This window comes from Thamnophis sirtalis, unplaced genomic scaffold (genome assembly GCF_051295495.1).
Source record: "Thamnophis sirtalis isolate CommonGarterSnake01/CBP01778 unplaced genomic scaffold, rThaSir2_p1.2 scaffold_7, whole genome shotgun sequence".
Classification (NCBI taxonomy): Eukaryota; Metazoa; Chordata; class Lepidosauria; order Squamata; family Natricidae; genus Thamnophis; species Thamnophis sirtalis.
Genome location: NW_028261387.1, coordinates 59,443,113 through 59,460,670, shown reverse-complemented (window position 1 = coordinate 59,460,670; position 17,558 = coordinate 59,443,113). Strand labels below are relative to the sequence as shown.

Here is a 17,558-nt window from a genome sequence, read left to right as displayed (position 1 = left end):
AGGTAAATTATTCAGAATATCCGAAGCTTACCATGGCTAGATTTGCTAAAATGTGATCAACTACTCTGTGACCTAGCTATTGGTCAAATTCAACCAACTGGATTAATTTAGTAAGTTAAGTAACTAACAGTTACTTAATGGTTAAGTAAAACATGTGAATACAGCCCTTGGGGTTTGCAACTCCAAGTCCTAATTCCCAAGAATTGTATGGAACTGCAAATATTGTAAATATGATTTGGATATGATATGATCTGCAAAACACATTCTTTGGATAACCAAAACACTTTATGTTAAAATTGTATTAAATGAGTTTCCCTAAGCCAAATGCAGATGCTAGAATATTAACATATCCATTTTTTATTCAAGTTACTCATACAGTTATGAACATTTGTATTCATAAGTTTCAATATTGTGAATTTTTGTGTGTAACCTACTGATACTATACTATAAAAAGTAATTCAAATGAATATCAAAGCTCTATGTATGTTTCATGTACTTATATGCAATGCATTGTAAGAGACTAATTCCACATCTCTAATTCAATCAATTAAGAGATAACTAGGATCAGTTGTGTGAACACTTAATCATTTATTTAAACAGCCTTAATTTTTATAATTTGATTTCTAAAAACAAATTTTTGAAAGTCTTTGGATAAACTAAATCATTGAAACCTATCAGTCTGAAAAAGATTACAAAAATATTTATAAAGCTCTAGACTTCTATCAACCCATACTCGGAGACACAGTTTTGAAACAAGAAATGATTTGCAATAACAATGAATCTTTCCTAAAATCGCCATATTGTCAAAATCATTCCAAGAGGACAGCATACCGGTAAATTCATCCATAAAGTCATAATGAAAGAAAAATGTCCAGAAATTTTCATATTTCTCTTGAGTTCAAGGTAGTGGGTCTATATCAAAAGCAGAAAAACAATTGATAAGCACAGGAATCATGCGACAGTAGCAAGGCAAAAATCACTGATCACTAAAGAGAACACCGATATGCACCTTTGAAGGGGTGGTGGTGGTTGTATTATCTCAGGAATGTTTTGTAGACAGAGGATTGGAAAGTGAAAATGTTCAGATTATCTGGAATCTTTATATTTGGTGAAAATCTATCAGTGCATCAATAAGATGCTCGTATCAATTGTCAACCATGGATGGGATAAAGTTTGCTGCTTCTTAATTTGTGATTATTGAAAAAACATAAATTCTGTTTTGAATTAGAAAATTATATGAGAAAATATGCAATCCTTTTTGTAACTGAAACTCAAGTGGGCTATGCAGTAAGAATATTATCTCAAAATACAAGCAAATCTACAAAACAACTGATGAAGAAGAACAAAGACAAAGTTTTTGAATGGCTGTATCTAAATCTTACAGAAACATTCTAGTGTGAGTTGAAATATGCAGTTCAAAAAACAACAACAAAATAATATCAAATGTTTCTGAGCTAAAGAAGTTAGACAACAGAAGAACAGACCAAAATCCCTGGACATAATGTCAGAGCTGTATTTTAAATCACCAGAAGTGTTTGATTACAATTACTGCAACTAAAAATGATAAAATCATTTACTGAATCTATAGGGCAAATATTTTTTTTTCTTATTGGCACATAATATGTGTGGGGATATATACCTTTAGTCTTATTTGTTCATTCAGACTTCCATTATATTATCTCTGCTCATCTGACCAGATATGACAGGATTGGCATGCTCTGGGTCTTATCAATTAAGCAATGCCGTTTTATAAAACCCAGGAGGCATGCCTTCTCTGTCATTCCCTGATAATTCAGATGAGCCAACTCTACCAACTTCTGAAAGACCTTGAAAATTAAGTTTTTCCTAAAGACACTAGGCCATGTCTTAAATGCTTTGGATGTGAATTGCCTCTGGCATGATGATGTTATAAAAATATGATTTAAATTATATTTAAAATGTTTTTAACCTCCTGCAGCTAAACAAATCCAAATTTTAAAAAATAGGCATATGACCCACATTAGTAGGACCCACATTTCACACCATCCAGTGACAAAATTATGCTTAAGTACAAAAAATGCAAAAGACACAATTAGTTTTTCACTATACCATATAGCTATGCAAAAGAAACTCAGGACTCAGCTAACCTCATGTGAAAAGACTGGTTGAGAGAAAAGGTATGAAAGAAAGTACAAAAAAAGATAGCTTTGGCAAGGTTAACTGGAAAAAAATTGGTTGCTTCTGTTAAAAGATCAGGAAAAAAATATTAGTTACAGGTCCCTAATAAAAACTTGACCAATCATTTTAACTGAATATAAATGATTTCTTCTTAAAATTATCCAGATAATAAAAATTTAGCAGTATTAGTTGCTAGCTTCATCTTAATTATAACCCCATATTCATTTTAACCATTACTTTCAAGCTTTGCTGCTTTACCTCTACGTACTTATGTTGCAATTCAATTCATATAAAGAGTAACCTATGCAGAACAAAGTTATCCATCTATATTTTAAAAGTCATGCAGTCGCTGCACAATTGCAAACTCATGATGAAAATAAGAAAGAGCAGAAGAGGCAGATGACACTTAAAATTACCTCCATCTGTATGAAGATCCTACCCAAAATAAAACACAAAAGCAGAAGATGATCTATTATTACACAGTACATTGTAGTATGAAAAATTCCACAATGGATCAACTCTCCAATCATTTAAAAGCAGCATGAAAATTAATGTAGTCAGCTCTACTTCTGCTGGCTCACTGAAAAACAATAAAAGAATGGTTCCATCCAAATCTCTGCCAATAAAATCCTGTCATCCTCCTCTTCCAGTACATACAAAAAGATAGAAAACAACACCAAATCCAAAAAGAGCGGTATTAAATTGGCTTATAACTCTGACAAAAATATGTTACTTTGCATGATCCTAGGCTAGAGTTGTATCAAGTCAGTACTCCTTTTACCAAACTTCCAGTATCAACTGACACTTAGAAATAAGAGTGCCTTCCACTAGGGAAATAATAAATTCCCAAGTTGCTGCACAGTTCCAAAATTTCTAGGAAAAAAAACCCTACAGTTTTGAACCATTAATGAGCCAGAAATTAAAGGTAAAGGACTGTGTAACCAATCCTGAAGTGATGCAAATATTGTATGTATAAGAACCCTTAGGTTGTTATAAGTACATTATGATTTGTACGTCTGTGTGTGTGTGTGTGTGTGTGTGTATGTATGATGTACTCCAGTAACACAAATCCCAGTTCATACAAGCTGTTTTGCAAATTGTATACATTTCTAAACAAAAACAAGGTCATTCACAAAAGCCCTATGCAAATGTTTGGCTGTAAGTACACAAGACTAAGAGATTCGTGAATATACAAGCTCTGTCTAATATTTGAATGTATGTTTGAAACAGCTATACAAAGTTACATTTACTTCACAAAGATATACACTTAGCTATGTTTACATTTTATATATTACATAATGCCATTTAGCAGAAAAAATTAAAAATCCTACAAATATACTATGAACAGTCATCTTCTTTAGTAGGTTAACAGACAAATATCTGTTCCCCAGGACATTAGTGATAGAACCTGCATGTGTGATGATATCTGCAATCCTCCTAAGTTAAAATATCTGCAGAGGTGTGGCATGGTCATATGTTCTTGGTTTTCCTTATGCAATTAGTTTCAACAACATGAGTTGCTGAAAACTTTTATACACATGCACATATAAACATCAATTTTAATCAGTGCAATTTATATATACGTAATTTTTAATAAATCAGCTTGAAATTGTTTTATAGCAAGAAGGAATACATATTTGAAGAATAAATGAACACTTATCAATTGATACACTATATCTCATGAATATGCTGGTAATATCAAATACTCAAGTTAACAATTTTGTAAATACACCTTCTTGCATAACACCAGTCTTAAAACTAAACTACTAAATCCAAATCAAGTGTACAAGTAGTCCTTGATTTGTGACCAATTCGCTCAGTGATTATTTGAAGTTATCATAGTTCTGAATGAAGAGTTTGATGACTTATGTTCAAAGTTATGGCTGTTTCAGCACTGCCACAAGTCACCTGATCAAAACTTGGACCCTCCACAGTTACAATTTCAGGCGCATTTGAACTTCCACTTGCCTATCTCCCCTACTCATCTATCTTTTGGGCATTCTGCACAGTGGCATTTAGCAGAGGCAACAATGGGACGGCCCAGGGTCTTCAGCAGTCTCAGCCACCTATCAATGCCTTCAGGTCTCAGTCCCAGTGCCACCGCTGCCATTGAAAAATGTTACCTTAAGTCCTAAACTGTAGCCAGCTATTCCAACAGCATTGCCTAAAGCACCAGTTGCCCCTGCTGCCCTGCACTCCACAATCAAGCAAAGGATTTTTAAGACACGATCCTAATATACAAAGCATATTGGGGTGAAACTGAATACAGCAGGCTTCCAGAGAAATAGATTACACTTAACTAAAGTTAAAGTCTAAACCTATTAAAAACAGATTACTAGAAGGCAAAAAAAGGTATGTGAAAATTCAGGAAAAGGTATGATGGTTAAAAACTATATTAAAATATGACCCAAAGAAGCAAAACATTGTTTTCTTCTGTGAATAACTTAAAACAAGACATTTATCAAAGTGGCAGCATTCAAATTTGGGAGCAATTATTGTTTAAAAATCAGAAAAAAACAAAGATAAGAAAATATACTTTGTACATAGCAAAAATAATGGCAAAAATTTTATTGCTGATTCAAAAAACACAAAATGACATACAAGCTTCTGAGCCCAGAATTCTTCATTGGACAAGGGATGACTTTGGCTGTTTTGAAATAAAAGAATTTAAGTTTTGTTAGCCTTAAGATGAAATGTAAATGCAATAAAGCATTTCTCTTTTCTTCCACCCACCACAAACATCTTTCCCTTGAGCTATGATATTATCGGGTATGACAAATGATTCTGAAAACTCAAAAGTTTCCAGGGTTTTTATAGTATTACAACTTTTTGCTGCCTGCAGAAGACCGTTTTTCCCGGGTCTTATTAGGAACTGCCATACCCAGTCAGTAGCTGCCCCTCGAAGGCCAGGCGCTCAGCAGCAGCAGTAGCAAGACGATGGTGAAGGTCAGGTATGGTGGTGGAATGCAGGGTGGCAGGGGCCTCAGAATGCGAAGAACCAACATGGCAGACATGGAGGAATGCTCTTGAGATCATATGTGTGGGTAAGCTCCCAAGCATCCAAATTCTGACCATATGACAGTGGGGGGAGGGGCACCGCAATGGCCATAACTTTTTTTTTAATAGTGACGGAGGCGATGCATTGTTAAAGAGCAACAGTATACAAGTGCAGTCACGTTACTTTAAAATCTAACACATACTATATATCCCCCCTCCCCCCTAACACCCCCCCTCCCTTCCCCCCGCCGACTTCCCAGAGCCCGTACACGGTATCGATTTTTAACAAACACAGTCTAAAATATATTAAGACAAAGGAAATTAAAAAAAAGGAAATTAATAACATCTCTGCATTGAACTCAGCTTCTTCCTGTTACACTAACTTTGAGCAGTTTAGATTGTTCCTAATCTTAAACATAGGCTATCTGTAATTTCTTAGTCCCATATTTGTTTTGTATATAGTCAATCCATTTTTTCCAGTCTCGTTTATATCTCTCATTTGAATGGTCTTTAAGATATGCCGATATTTTAACCATCTCGGCTAGGTTTGTAACTTTCAATGTCCATTCTTGAGTTGTAGGCAAGTCTTCCTTCTTCCAGTATTGCGCCACCAACAGTCTTGCTGCCGTTATTAGGTGTAGAACCAAATTAGTCTCTACCGCTGTAAAGTCAGTACATATACCTAGTAAAAATAACTGAGGAGTAAACTTTATCCTTCTTTTAAAGATATTTTGCATAATCCACCACATTTTTATCCAAAATGCCTTAACCTTTTGACAAGTCCACCATATATGAAAATATGTAGCATCGAGAGAACCACATCTCCAACATTTAGGCTGTACATTCGGATACATAGAAGCCAGCTTTCTAGGATCTAAGTGCCATCTATAAAACATCTTATAAAAGTTTTCTCTCAGGTTTTGTGCTTGTGTGAATTTCACATTTCTTACCCATATTCTTTCCCATGTGTCCAACATTATTGGTTCTTCAATATTTTGAGCCCACTTTATCATACAATCTTTAACTAATTCCGTTTCCGAATCCAGCTCTATTAGTACATTATATATCCTCTTTATATGCATTAAACTTTGATCTCTTATTTGTTTAAACAAATTATCCTCAACTTGGATAAAACCAGTTTTTTTATCTATTTTCCACCTGGCCTGTAATTGGCCATACTGGAACCATGTTTGAACTACCTTCTCCTCTTTCAATACCTCTAAAGATTTTAGTTGTAGAACCCCCCTTTCCAAAGTGAGAAGTTCTCTGTAAGTGGTTCTATCCTGTTTTTGTGCTATATTCATATTTTCAATTGCATGTCTAGGAATTGCCCACATGGGTAACTTGTCATTTAGTTTATATTGATATTTTTTCCAGACCCGCAGTAAAGCATTTCTTAAGATATGACTTTTAAAATTCTTATCCAATTTTTTGTTGAATAATAAGTAAGCATGCCAACCATATACCAGATCGTGTCCCTCGATATTCAGTATTCTATCGTTGGTTAAATTGGTCCAATCACTAATTGCGGATAGTGCCACTGCATCATAATATAATTTTAGGTTAGGTAATTTCAAGCCTCCTCTCTCGCGTGTATCTTGCATTATTTTCATCTTTACCCTCGGCTTCTTTCCAGCCCATACAAATTTGTTGATACCCATCTGCCATTCTAAAAGATTTGCATCTTTTTTAAGTATAGGTAACATTTGAAAAAGAAATAAAAATTTTGGTAAGATGTTCATTTTCACTGCCGCTATCCTAACCAACAAGGATAAGTGCAATTTCTCCCATTTTTTCATTTCTATCTGTATACTCCGCCAAAGTGGTTCATAATTGTGCTGCAATGGCCATAACTTTGAAGGTGGATGTAAGTTCCATTACTGAAACATGGGAAATGCAGTGGTGGGACTTGAATACTTAACAACCAGTTCTCTGGCTGGGTAGGTGTAGACAGTTGGTCATGTGACTGGGTGGGTGACATCAATGATCAAACTCAGTCCCACCTCCTGGCCACTCGTCTCAAAGGCAGAGGTAGGATTCAACTGGTTGGGGCTAATCCCACCATTGGCTGGCCCCACCCCTGCCCATTTTTGGTCTGTTTTTTGGCCATTTTCAGGGGCATTTTCGGCCATTTTCAGAGCCATTTTCAGGCTATTTTGGGGGGCATTTTCAATCTGTTTTTGGGGCTGTTTTCAGGCCGGTTTTTGAACTGTTTTTCAGGCCACAAATGCCCCCCAAAACAGGCCGTTTTTCCACCTGTTTTCAGACTGGTTCCCACCCCTCCCCGCCGCTCCATGGCCAAAATGGCATGGAAAACAGGCTGAAAAATGAGCAGGGGTGAGACAAGCCAGTGATGGGATTTGTCAGTTCGTTGAACTGCTCAGAATCTTAACTACTGATTCGTCCAAACTGGTGCGAACCAGCAGCAGCCCACCTCTGGGGAAATGTGGTTACATTATACATAGAGGCACTAGATGAAGAACACTGTTCAAGGTCCAGTTCATGACTATTTCACAATCCAGTAATCTATTTAACAAATGTATGCTGATGTGTTTTGCTGCACTGACAGAATATAGGTAGTTCTTGACTTTTGTTTAGTGACCATTCAGTTATAACAGCATTGAAAAAAGTGACTTCTGACCATTTTTCACACTTTTTCACCTTTTGCATCCTTCTGACCAGGAAAGTCAATGGGGAAGCCAGATTCCCTTAACAACGTTATTAGCTTAACAACTGCAGTGATTCACTTATTCACTGCCGCATACCTCCCAACGGCCGATAAGATCCCACAGGGTGGGCCTCCTTAGGATGCTGTCAGCCGGACAGTGTCGGCTGGTGGGGCGTCGGAGGAGGGCCTTCTCTGTGGCCGCTCCGACCCTGTGGAATCAGCTACCCCCAGAGGTCCAGACCTCGCCCACCCTCATGGCCTTCAGAAAAGCTGTTAAAACCTGGCTGTTCTGGCAGGCCTGGGGCTGTTGACCTTATTATGTAGGGTCCAGCCCCAATTTGAATGTATGCGTGTTGGAAAATTTTAATCTTTATTTTTATTTTATTTTGTTTGTTTTTCTTTCTTGTTCTGTGTAAGCCGCCCAGAGTCTCCGGGATTGGGCAGCCTATAAATCTAATAAATTAAATTAAATTAACAATTGTGGCAAAAATGGTCATGAAATGCAGCAAAACTTACTTAACAACTGTCTGGCTTAGCAACAGAAATTTGGGTCTCAATTGTGGTTGCAAGTCACGGAGTACCTGTAGGCTCCTAGGCAACCAATTATACGTTGCATTTGTCTCCCATTGTTGATGAAGATCTTGACATGTGATCATTTTGAACATATAAGCACTAGATGTGATCTGTCCAAAGATAATGTTATCAGGCCAATTCAGGCATAGAATGTTTTGACACATGTTGGACAGCTATGTGTAGGCACTACAATTGTTGCACTATACTGGGTCTGGTCCACCCAACAACATATATGGTGTAATGGTATATGATCTTGAGTGATTGGGTAAAGAGATGCTGTCAAGGAAATGACCACATAAGAGTCAGCATAGCCCAGAGTTGGATAGTGGACAGGGCAAGAAACTCAGAAGACACCCAGAAGAAACCTTTCCTTTCTTGGTCTATAAATGAGATATAGGGAGAAATGTACTTTCACTCCTGCAGGATTCTTTCAATGAAGTGTTAAAAAAATTAGAATTAGCTCATCTAGTTGTGTTATATTCAAGTAAATTCATAGGCTATGCCAGACTTGTGATGTCAGTTATATTGCAGTTCTCACTCAATCAGAATCGAGATGTAAGGAACCTTGGAGGTTTTCTAGTCCTGGCACTCCAGCGTGTGTGCTCTCCAGTTTCGACACTTGGTGCCAAAAAGGTTAACCATCACTGCCCTATACCATTTCAGAGAGTTTTTAAATGAATCACCCACAGTCAAATGTATGTGACTGCAGCATGTGATTTACTGATATCTGTTCCATTAATTTTGCTTGTCAGAAGCCAGGTGTAATGCTTGCAAATTGTAACCATGTGACTATGGGATATTGCAACTCTTATAAATGTACACTGGTTGCAGAATGCCATAATCATGATCATGTAACTAAGGAGAAGCTGTATGGTAAGCTCAGTAAAATGAGGATCCAGATTGTTGGTGGCAATATGCTGATGTGGTAAACTACTTAGAGAGGACTGTAAAGCACTGTGAGGCGGTATATAAATCTAAGTACTATTGCTATTAAGTCATAAAGCTATTTTTGTGAACCTGATCTTAAGTTCAAATGGTCGTTAAATGCACCAGTCATTAACCAAAGAGTACTATAATATATACAGCCAGGAAGCTATTAAAATAGATCATAATTTAGGTCAACAATAAAAGTCTTCTAGTTCTATGTTTATTCAAATGAGCTTTTGATTTATTTTAATATGATAGAAATAAACAGTGACAACCCCAAAGTTGCTTTTCCAAAAGACAACTGGACATTCTCCCCCCCCCCCACTTAAAAACGTTTCACTTTTTGAAGCTTCTTCAATTCAGAACTGACTAAGTTTCTTGCATGAGAAGTGATTTTCAAGGAAAAAAACCTAGAAAGTCTAGTTGCCTTTTGAAAAAGCACCTTTGGGACAACCATGACCTGGATGATTGAAAATCTCCACAGTGACAACCAATTAACTACAAAAACATAGAAAAATATTTTGGTTAAGAGTAATATCTAAAGCTTACTATTCTCCTATGCACTCATTAGTTAGTTAGTTTGTTTTATTGCTATTGTACCTCATACAACAAAATTAAATGCCATCTTCAGTGTATATTATAACTAAAAAAATAAAACACAAACACACATCCTTCACATTCTATACAATTAAATTGAATACCCCTGATACTGCATTAATATTGCACTATACAGTAGAATTCAATGAGTCTAAAAAAAAAATTATTTATACATAATACAAAGGTAGTCAAATCTGTACATTCCAAAAGAAAGCTGTTGTGGAAAGTATAAGATTGTAACTAGCTTTCTCTTATTTCAAAAGCAAGTGGATGAAAATATATCTGAACACTTGATATAAATTAAAAGCAGGCATGATAATTTTTTTTCAAAATTAAGTTGTATCATGTAATAATGTAAATTCATCAAAATTCTGATTAATATACATATTGCGCTGTCCTAAAGCAACTATAATTAGTTTCAAATTTACAACTGTAAATTATTAGCATGTACAGCTTAGCAATAACTTGACATTTGAAATATATATTTTTGAGGAAGCTAACTAATTAATGCAATTATTTGACATCTCCCATATATATAAATTAGCATCATTAAAGCAAGATAAACCCTTTATTAGAAAAAAATATATTTGATATAAATTCAAGATGCTCTTGAATCACAATAGATGTGTACTAGTTGTAACCAAACACAAATATTATTTCATAACTAATATTCACTTCATGTATGCAATGGACATTACTGAGTTAAACAAAAGAAATGCAAATTTTTCAAAAATTTTATTAGCAATATATTCAATTTATGTTCAACTATTTAAAGAAGCAGAGTAAGTAAGTTGAGAATGGATAGATTCCTAGATAAGAAAAATTTTAAGGTTGTTATAAACAGAATTAAAAAAATACAAAGAACTGGAATCAGTTAGTTGCATTCATCTTCACTGCAGAAAATGTAGGAAAGATCCCCAGGCTTACACTGACATTTTCAGAGTATCTAAATGAACTAGTCTTGACAAGAAATTGAGTTCTATCTAGGCCTTATTAAAAAGTAAACAAAAAACAAAAAACAGTTCAGTTAGTAGCCACTAAAGGTTCTTAAAAAATTAAAATGTGAAGTTGCAGGTTTTCTAACAAGTATATATCTCAGAGTCTAGCTTTTATCTCTTACCTCCTCACGACCAATTAGATCCCACAGATTAGGCCTCCTCCGGATTCCTTCAACTAGCCAGTGTTGATTGTCGACCCCCCCCCCCGGGGAGGACCTTCTCTGTGGCTGCTCCAGCCCTCTGGAACGATCTCCCTGTGGAGATTCAGACCCTCGCCACCCTTCAGGCTTTCCACAAAGCCATTAAAACCTGGCTGTTCCGGCAGGCCTGGGGCTGATGAGTTCCCAGCCCCACTCAAATTGTTGCGACTGTTGATGACTTCTTAATCTGTTTTGTATTTGTCTGTCTTTTCGTTTTTTGTACTTCCCCTTTTTCCCTATTGAGTTGGTTAGCCGCCCTGAGTCCCCTTGGAGAATAGGGCGGCATACAAGTTCAGTAAAACTAAACTAAACTAAAACTAAACTATCTTATGCAATAAAATGACTTCTCTCTCATAGAGCTCAATATGCATTGTTTAATGGGAAATTAAGGGATGAAACAGAAAAGATGTGAGTACATACAAATTGAAGAAATTGTGAGATATATTACACTAAACAGATATTAATTGCCATTTCACGTATGTAAAAGCCATGGAGGATATCACAGCAGTCTGGAATACTCTTCATTGTTTTTGTACCACATCACATGGTGTCTCTTATACTTGGATGCCAGACATAGGGAAACTAAGCAGTCTGGTTAAGCAGTTTGCATAATTTTTCATTAATTAAGATATATAATTCAGTCTCAGTCTGGATTCCAGTACTGAGGAAGGTATGATTATGTAACTTTGGTAATGAATGCTCTTGTATTTGGAAATTTGTTCAACTTGTTGATTTTGAAAAGTGAACAAAGGTGAAAACAGCTCCTTGCTTATACGATCCTCGCCTTTCCTAGCTAACCAAATTGGACAACAGAAGACTAGCTACATTAATGCCTCTCTCAAGAAACGAATCCCTAGAGAATCCCCATCTATGGGGTTCAACCGGTTTGTACCGATTCGGGCGAACCAGTAGCTCCAAAGATCAACTGGGAGCAAACCAGTTCACTCCCACTAGTAAAAGTGGGGCCGCCCGCCCACCTCTGTGCTTTACCTACCTTTATATTTTTCAGACAAGTCGCGCGGCAGAGTAGAATATATATAATTAAAAAACTGGGAGAATACAACTCTTTTCAATCTCATGAAGGCTATCTACATCAACCTTTCTCAAATTTTCTACAACAACGTAACAATGAACAAATTCTCAAAAAATACAGTGTCTATCCAATTAACATCTATTTTCATATTTTAGTTGAATGGCAGTGAATGCAGAAAAGAGCCTGAAGCAGTCAATAGCTTATGGTTTAGCCAGTGGTGAACATGGGAAGGCTATAGTGAATTACTAGTGGTTTGTAGTCTTGATTAACAAAAATCTCTGAACTGTACCTTCAACTACTGTATTCTCCTCAATTGTCTGACACAACTGATATTTAGTTATATAATAGTTTGAATCATTCGTATGATGGTGGGCTCATATTGTGTTTAAGACCTTGGCCATTGTTCTACGACATCCCCAAGGAATTTATTACATCTCCATGCTATTTAATATCAACATTAATTCATCAGAGGATATCACATAGAACTTTCATGGGTGTATTTTCAACTCCCAAGTCTCGTTCTCCTTATTATTTGATACTCCTGATTAGTGTACAAACCAGATAATACCATAGCGATCATTTTAGGCAATCATAGTTATTATAGAAATACAACTCAATTACTTTATATTTCAACCATGAGCCACATATATTCTCTTCTATTGCAATTACTTTATACTTTCCTTCCCCAACTTGCAAATGCAAGTGAACTATACACACTTCTCTGTTCCCATAACAAAATAAACCTCTAACAACATGATATTAAAATCCCATTCAGAGAATACAAAGTAGGGGTTGGCAACCTTCTTCAATGTAGGGACCAGAGGCAATGCTGGCACCATTTGCTTCTCCTTGCCACTTTAAAGCTTGCTTTCCCTATCATCAAGGACAGAGGGGGACTGGTAAAGCCCTTGCCAAGGAGGTGGTAAATGCTGTCTTCCGTCTCTCATGGGATGAATGATTTTTTTTTTTTTTTTGAGACCTTAGGCTGGATAGTTTTTGATGGCAGACAACTATGCTTCTCACCCCTTAAGTAGAGGAAATTAGATCTGGCCTTGAAATGAAATGATTTTACAGCATTGGGAAAATAGAAAGTATAAGAAAAGGACTCAGAACATCCTTGTCTTGCTTGACCTTACTGTCTTTAAAAGAGAACAGTTAATGGTTTGGAGAAGCTTTTAAGATTCTGTTAATATTCTCTACAACAATACTATAAAGAAGTGTCCCTGGAATCCAACCAGTATCTGTTTCTTTACCTGACCTACCTCAAAGAGCTGACAGAGAACAAAATACCCACTTCATCCACAAATATCCATTCTTCTTTATAGTGGAAAAGCCACAAAAAATGTTAAAAGTTCCACACAGGGATGAAAGGATGTTAAAATAACTAAGCAACTCTCAATATGCAAAGGTAAATGCTACACAGTAGATTTTTTAAAATCTGACATTTCAAGAGTTAGTAGAAACTGACTTAGAAAGACATTTTAGAACTGCAGTAAATAACTCACAGAAACATTATAACAGTTGGGAGGAACATTTTTATATTACAGAATCCATTAGGAACCGGATTAAATATAAAATAGCTGATATAATGTTATTATGCAAATGTGTTGTATCATCATATAAACACTTGTTATTGGTACTGTAGTTCCAAAAAAAACCTATTAGATATAAAAAAGATGCAAAAACTAACAATTGAAACTACTGTGGTGTTAAAGCATTCTATGAAAAAAGGGAAAAACAAGTGGTAACATTATAGAAGTGTAGATAGTTACATAAGGTATAGAAAAAGTGATAAGAGAAAATCTTCTCCCTTCCTAAGAATAGTAGAACCAAAGACTGATTATACTATCCAAATGAAGCCAAGCAGTCAAATATCTTATACAAATAAAGTATATATTCACACCGCACATAATTAAATTCTGGATTTCATTTCCACAAATGTGATATTGCAGTTTTAATGAATCAACAAGGATAAGGCAATCAAAAGCTGCTCGTCATGGTGACTATACTATGCTACTTTATAAAACAAGAACACTATACTATTAAATTAAATTTTCTTTGCAGTGTAACTATGTAATACTGGTTGAAGAAAGAGAAAATTATTAGTTTCATAAATTGTTCTGCATTAAATCTATGCTCTCAATTTCATTACAAGTGTAATTGTGCATACACTACTGTAATCCCCAAACTAATAATCACATGTCAATTGAAGACTTATAAATACAAGAAAAGCAAAATGCTTAATTTTCAAGATATCAGTAAATCATAAATAAAAGTTTAATTTTTGTTTCCATCTCTGAAGAAATAGAAGCAGAAGCTGAACAATTTACATTCATTGTGAAACATTGAAATTAAACAGAGAATCTGCCTTATAGACACAATCAATCATACTTTATGTATTCCATACAGGTTTTTATTTTAGATATTCTTAGTTTTTGCTAATTACCCAAGAACCATATTAATATAAAAAGATTTACAACCTATATAGAAAATGTTAAAAATACCAGACAAAAAATTAGATGTTATCATATAATGCAGAATAATTTTATAACAAAGAATAATGTTCATGTAAAAGTTGCTGGATCAAAATACTGTTTAGTATTTGTTTCCGATCAATAGATCACTTACATTCTAAAAAATGTTTATATAGATTACAATAGTTTGTTTAATTTAATTTGTATTGTTTCTTAGAGTGAGAAGGAATGTTAAAACAAAATTACAGTTAACAACACATCTATGATAAAAGGTTAAACTAAAACTTAAGATTGATTTTGCCTGAAATTTCAAATAAATATATCAAAATACATCCATTAACAATATGATAGTTTATTATTCTTCAATTGACCATTAAATGAAGAATCACTGAGTTTTTCTCTAATATCTGTATTACTGTTCTACAGACATGCAAATGTTATTCAAAGAAACAATGAATTCCAATAACAAATAAAAGAAAAATAAATGACAGTTATTAATAATGTTCAATCACTAACTATCCCCAAGGATAACATTAGGTTTTAATAAACCCTGGTGTTCTGGAAACATCATTTTCATAACCTACACAAACAACTAGATTTGCTAAGAATTCATCAGATTATGAAAACAGGGAAGGTTGAAATAGAAGGTTAATCACAAATTATTACCTCACAGATTAAAAAAAATCAGCTCAACAATACAAGAAATCGGAAGTAAGCTATGAACCATGTAATATTAATCTATTTTACTGGAAAGGGCTGCAGGGTCTACACCACAGATGCAGCATGCAAAAACCTGTTTGCTCAAGCATGAAGTATGGTTACAACTGTTCCCTTCCCCCGTCTCCCTAGAACTGAGAATAGACAGAAAAGAAACTTAAAAAAAGATGATACATTAGTATCATGCAAAAGTAATTGTTTTTTTCCCTTATAAACTCTGGAGGAATAAAAAAAATCGAACTACATCTACTCAGAAAAGACAGTGTTAGCATCTCAAATATTAACTATTTGTTTAAAGCAGAAAGCTTTCATGGTCAAATGTTTTTGACTAACTATACTGACAAAAACCAATATTCTGCACAGAAAAAAATAATCCATTAAAGGGGTAAAAGAAGCCACTAGGGTAGGATGATTATCACAGCTAACATTCTATAGATATACATTAATGGAACCACATAAAAAGCCATTCAAGTCCTTCAGCTACCACAAAGCCTAACAACCACTCTTGGTTTAAAGCAGGTCTTATAAGTGGAAACACTTCAGTAATGACACCAGCACTGGAGCGGAAGACAGATACTGGAGTAAACAGGAAGGGCCAGGTCTGTTCGGGGAAGGGACTTAGCAGATGTAACAGGAGGGGTGACCTGGCTGGATCAGATTTGCCTTAATAGAAAACAATAGATGGGAGAGAGCTGTAAAAAGGAATATAAATGAGGCAGACAAGCAAGAAACACTGGGCACAGGAGTGTTGTTGGAAGTGAGAAAGAAAGGTGGTACAGGTAGAGTGATGAATGCCCTAAAGGATAAAAGATACGGTAGAAAGATAGGACAGCTTAGTCTTCAAAGAAATATAGAATTTACAAAAGCCACGTCCATCAGTTAGGGAGATAAGAGAAGCAGTAGAAAAAGGAGGAATGATAAAGAGAAAACGTTACAAGGATCAGATTGGGGGGGGGACACGATTCTGGGTGGTGCTAAGGGTGGATAAGAGGAGTGTTCTGGGCGGGGAAGACAGAAGTAGTCGCGATAAAGAAGAGGGGGGGGGAGAACGACTGGAAAGCATGAACATTAAGACCGGGAAAGACCCACAATTTGGGGGGGGGTGTTTAAAAGAGAAGCAGGTGCGCTGGGTGGAGCCGAGGGCGGTGACTTCGGGACTGGCTCCCACCTCTTTCGCACAGAAGGAAAAGGGGTAAGAGAAAGAATAGAACCCCCCCACCCCCACCCCCGACAACCATTCGCTCGGACGCACTGACCTGGCCGCACGGTCTTGAGGCGCACCGGCTCCCTGAAGTGGCGGATGACGGCTAGGGTGTCGCGGTGAGTGAGGCCGCTCACCGGGGTCCCGTTTACCTCCAGCAATACGTCCCCAGGGGCAGGGGGCTTTCCTGAAAGCAAAACGGAGCCCGCTCCGCCACCGGAGTCGCCCACTGTCAGCAGGCGGCCCCCGAAGTAAGGGAATTCTCCTCGTTCGGCGCCTCCCCGCAGGAGGTCGGGGTCTGGGCCGGAGCCGCTCCCCCAGGACACGGAGCACTCCTGCACCTTGCTGAGCCAGTGGCGCTTCCTCCGCAGCGTCTTAGACATGAGGCCACACCATGGGCGCCCCTCCGCTCGCGCGCCGCCCTGTGCCGCCGCCGCCGCCTAGCTCGCCTTACGGACACTTGGCCGAGTGGCCAACCAGACGTCCGCGCGCGCGCCCTCCCACCTTCCTCTACCACCACCGGCCTCGACTGCCTTCCAACTGGCGCCCTCAACGCGGCGATAAGGACACGCCCCCTCGCCTTCCTTTGGCAACACCTCTTTTCCCCCTGGCGTTGTGTTAAGCCCCGCCCGGCAGTTCACGGGCGGGGCTACATGGAGTGACGTCCAGAAAAAAGCAAAAAAAGAAAAGGGTGGGGGGACTTTCAGGACAGGGACGGGGTTGCGACGAGACTTGTGTAGAACTTCTAAGCGATCGAGGCACAAAACGGCACGTTTCAATGCGAGTTATAACTCTACCCAACACAGTTTTATTCAACATGCATCCTGCCGATGACAGGGCCCTCATTATGCCCTTGACGCCGCCCTGTCCGCCTCCTACCGCCCGCCGTAAACTTAATCCCCTTCGCCCGGAGAGCAAGGGAGCGGGCCGCAGGGAGGCACCGAGGGTCGTTCCTTGTGGCTGCCTTGAACAACCACGTGTCGCCCGCTCTCACTTGCTCTCGGGGCAGCGAAGGT

General features: G+C 37.2%; 1 protein-coding gene across 2 annotated transcripts in view; it reads right to left on the bottom strand.

Moving 5' to 3' along the window:
* The window catches only part of MAGI3 (membrane associated guanylate kinase, WW and PDZ domain containing 3), a 122,782-nt gene extending 105,656 nt beyond the window's left edge, over nt 1–17,126 (bottom strand). For both annotated transcript variants that reach the window (XM_014071547.2, XM_014071549.2), the window contains exon 1: nt 16,598–17,126. In XM_014071547.2, the coding sequence (XP_013927022.2) occupies nt 16,598–16,925 (328 nt within the window). In that variant the 5' untranslated portion in view covers nt 16,926–17,126. The remainder of the gene's footprint in view (nt 1–16,597) is intronic.
* Nucleotides 17,127–17,558: the final 432 nt, after the last annotated feature.